The following is a 3,911-nucleotide window of genomic DNA, read 5'->3' as shown; positions in this document are numbered from 1 at the left end:
GCCAAAAGTATTGGGACACCCCCTTCTAATGAACAGGTTTGACTACTTTAGTAAAAAGGGGGGAAATTTAAAAAAAAAAAAAAAAAAAAAGCAATAGCTAAAGACCTGTTAACAGCATATTATGCAAAGCAAACCTATCACCACGCATGTGGTATTTACACGCACGTCAAGAAAACTATTTTCTGCATTACCAATCAACAACTGAACAGAACCCTAAGTCTTTCCTTCAGGAAACTGCACTCGGATGATCGAAATTCTGCTTGCCGTCTGTGAAAGTCCAGTGTCTGATAGCTCAATCAGTAAGTCAATCAGTGAAGTCAATCAAAGCGTCTTTTCCAACAGCCGACTTTGTGTCAGGTATGCACTGTAAAATGTTTAGTCAGAAAATGTTCTTCATGTGATAACCGCCAAATGAACTGGCTTTATTCAAGTCAAGCAGATTATTTAAAATCATTGAAATCTAAATGATTACATTGGGTTTACGGGTCTGAGCAGGTAGAAATAGCACCTGAAGGTAGGAACTGCACACAATTTAACGTAAGGAGATTCATAATATTCAACAAAATCTACCCTTTCGGCTGACCCTTAACTGGTTTGTCACAAAAAAAAATAGCCTATCCGTTAATTATCTATCGAATATCCTAAAATCACTTCACTACAAATAGCCTAAAGCTAGCAGCATTAGGTCATCGTAAATTTAAAGAAGAACGCCACAAAACAAGGTTGATTATGCCCTATATCACGGCACTTCTTCTTTTCTTTCCTTCATTAAGATTAAGCTATTTGTATTGGCATTATTAACACAAATACTTTTATATTTAAAACATTTACATAGACAAATGAAATGCTACAGTAAAATAATATTCAACAAAATCTACCCTTTCGGCTGACCCTTAACTGGTTTGTCACAAAAAAAAATAGCCTATCCGTTAATTATCTATCGAATATCCTAAAATCACTTCACTACAAATAGCCTAAAGCTAGCAGCATTAGGTCATCGTAAATTTAAAGAAGAACGCCACAAAACAAGGTTGATTATGCCCTATATCACGGCACTTCTTCTTTTCTTTCCTTCATTAAGATTAAACTATTTGTATTGGCATTATTAACACAAATATTTTATATTTAAAACATTTACATAGACAAATGAAATGCTACAGTAAACAGATTCATCACACCAATAACAATACGCTGAGAAACTGTGGATAGCAAAATCTTTTAAACAAATTACTATTATCTAAATATTAATCTATAAATATGATCTATATTTTTCACATTAGCACAGCTACGTAGCCTAGTATTCCTCTTTTCTATTGATGGTAGTTGGTGTTATAGTAGGCTACATTAATTATTTTGTATAGATTTAGCGTAGAAATTTAGAGGGCAACCAGAATTAGAATTTTGACGCCATAATGAACGTACTTTGCATTTCTGTTTTTCTCCAGAAACGGTTTAAGTGAACAAAATATGTTTCTACTTTGGTTTGCGGCCTAAGTGACAATAGTTCGCTCATGGCTCAAAACAACCCAGGACTGTTGAATATAAGCGATAGCGTCAGACGCTGCGTAAAACGAGTGAAATGACTAAAACTTAATGTAGCCTACCCAGTGATTTAAAAAAAATTTACAACCAACGATGCGCCCTCAAAAAAGTTTTACGCGCGCAGCGTCACTCGCTGTTTGTGAATCATGCAGTGTAATTAAGAAACTAGCGCCTTACCAGATGAAGGTCTGTCCGAGTACCTGGTGCAGTACACCCACGCAGGCCATAGTAAAGGCTGCGATTCTTTCGCTTGCGAAGTTCCCCCGTTAGTATTCTCCCCGTACCTTGCTGTGGTAGTTCCATTTCCTTCGACAAGCTTTGCAGAGGTCTGCTTTGAGGATGGCGAAGAAGACGAGGACGAAGAAGTGCTGTCACTACTGCAGTTTGAATCCTGGCAAAGGCTGCTATTATGCGACGGCCTTATCACCATTGGGTTAACATTCTCCCTACCCGAGGTTTGCGCCCGGTCCCTACTCCCAAGATCTTTCTTGCTGCCGAAATCTGGCCTTAGAATATTGTCGATGAAAAAGTTCGTGGTTCTGTGGGCTTGCTGCGCAGCCTGGTGAGGTAAAATCGGAGGAGATGGTATATTGGGTGAGAGCGAGACGCTCTCAGACTCAGTCGAATCACGACTATTTTGATCCTTTTGCTCCTCCATGACAGCTGGATCGTGGTCTGCACACCAAAATTCCACTTGTTGCAAAGAGCAGTATCCGGATAGCAACAAACAAGAATGCAGTCTATAGTGTTAAAATAAAGGTATACGAAATACCTTAAGAGAAGCGACTGTCATAGCATCGGAATGCTTTCCGCGATCAAGGCGTTTCAAGTGTCAAAACACACCCGTTATTCATGTCAGATAATGCATCGCGCGATGCTCCGTAGTCCCTGACTCGCTGCCCAGTGTGACAGCTCGCGCTTAACAAACTCTTTCTAAAATCACGGTGCCCCTCACATACTTTTTTCCTTAACCGGAAGCACGTGAGCGAGACACACGTGCAATGGACCAATGGGGTACCAACATCCTTGGTGTCACAAGCAGAGAATGTCCAATAGAATTTTACGATCTTATGCAAATAAAGAACGGATGGATTTCCAGGACCAAATAAACTGGCGAACATTAAATCCACTCTAATGAGGGCTGGATGTTTCTGGATCGGCATTGGCTTTTTACAGAAAAAAGATCTGATAGTGCAGCCAGATAATTCATTATTTCAGTTGCTCGTTGTATTTTTTTGTTTTGTTGTTGTTGCCAAAACTAGACACTAATAACATTGCGAATAGCTCTTTTTTTGAGACCGTTAGTAGTGAAGGTATAGGCGATAGGCGACGGAGCTAGGGGTGAGCCTTCATCATAACTAAGAAATTATTATTCTGTGGGACAAGGTTATCAAGCAATGAAATTAAGGCTAAGAAACTGAATCTACCACAAAGAGACACATTTAATAATAATAATAATAATAATGTTTTCAATTAATTTAGTAACTGCATTATATATTAAATAGGCTATATCCGGGATATTGTATAATAACATGTAAGGTATAGCTATAATTGACCTAATAACTGCAATACAAATACAACAGACTAGACCGTATTATCATTATTCTCAGCATTCGAAACGTTTTAACCGCAGAATAGGCTACACTGTCAAAAGTGGTAATTGTAAAAGTAGCCTATGTAATTGTTACCTTAAGTAGGCTATTATTTCTACCTGACATAAGTCTTAATTAAGCACACTTTTGCTGGTCAGGTTAATCCAGCCATATTAAATAATATTTTGTTTTGAATAAAAGCAAATGAATCACGTTCAGGTTACATTTTTGCAATGTATAGGACAGTTTCCTGCTTTAACAATCCGTCAGCACAAAAAAGAAAATGTGGCAGCAAACGTAGCTACAAATCACAGCATCTTAGTAAAAAGCAGGACAAGGACGTGTTAATAAGTAAATGACTTAAAAATGTGAGCAAAGAACTCCGTCAAATTATGCAAAATAATAGACCTGGATGCTATACTACGCCAAAAAAACGAAGTAGTAACGCACACAAAACATTTAGAATAATAATTAGCGCAAACATGGAATTTTAGTAGCCTACATGCAGCATTTATTCATATAAAACAGGTTGGGTTGAAATCTTTATTCGAAAAGCTCGAGTGGGTACTTAATAAATTTCTAATTAGGACACTATCAATATGCTATTTGAGCCAAGTAGCCATTGTGAGGCACGCTCCTTTTCAGGCGGTAAATTAGCACTCCAGCTCTTATCTCGGCTGCATGCGACGTCTTGAGAGGGGCTGCAAAAGATAATTTATAGGTTTTAATTAGCGCCCATTCCGCCTGATCAGCTTGGCGTTCATCACTAGCGAGTGA

The 3,911-nt window shown here is 38.2% G+C and overlaps 1 protein-coding gene across 2 annotated transcripts in view; it reads right to left on the bottom strand.

Annotated features, from left to right (window-relative positions):
- The window catches only part of LOC107725385 (homeobox protein engrailed-1-B-like), a 4,065-nt gene extending 1,654 nt beyond the window's left edge, over positions 1-2,411 (bottom strand). For both annotated transcript variants that reach the window (XM_016534622.1, XM_016534624.1), the window contains exon 1: positions 1,720-2,411. In XM_016534622.1, the coding sequence (XP_016390108.1) occupies positions 1,720-2,200 (481 nt within the window). In that variant the 5' untranslated portion in view covers positions 2,201-2,411. The remainder of the gene's footprint in view (positions 1-1,719) is intronic.
- Between the last annotated feature and the right edge of the window lie 1,500 nt (positions 2,412-3,911).

The sequence above is a fragment of the Sinocyclocheilus rhinocerous genome, unplaced genomic scaffold (genome assembly GCF_001515625.1).
Source record: "Sinocyclocheilus rhinocerous isolate Xijiao unplaced genomic scaffold, SAMN03320098_v1.1 scaffold1386, whole genome shotgun sequence".
Lineage (NCBI taxonomy): Eukaryota > Metazoa > Chordata > Actinopteri > Cypriniformes > Cyprinidae > Sinocyclocheilus > Sinocyclocheilus rhinocerous.
Note: the sequence above shows the minus strand (reverse complement) of the source record. Positions and strands in the feature narration are given on the sequence as shown.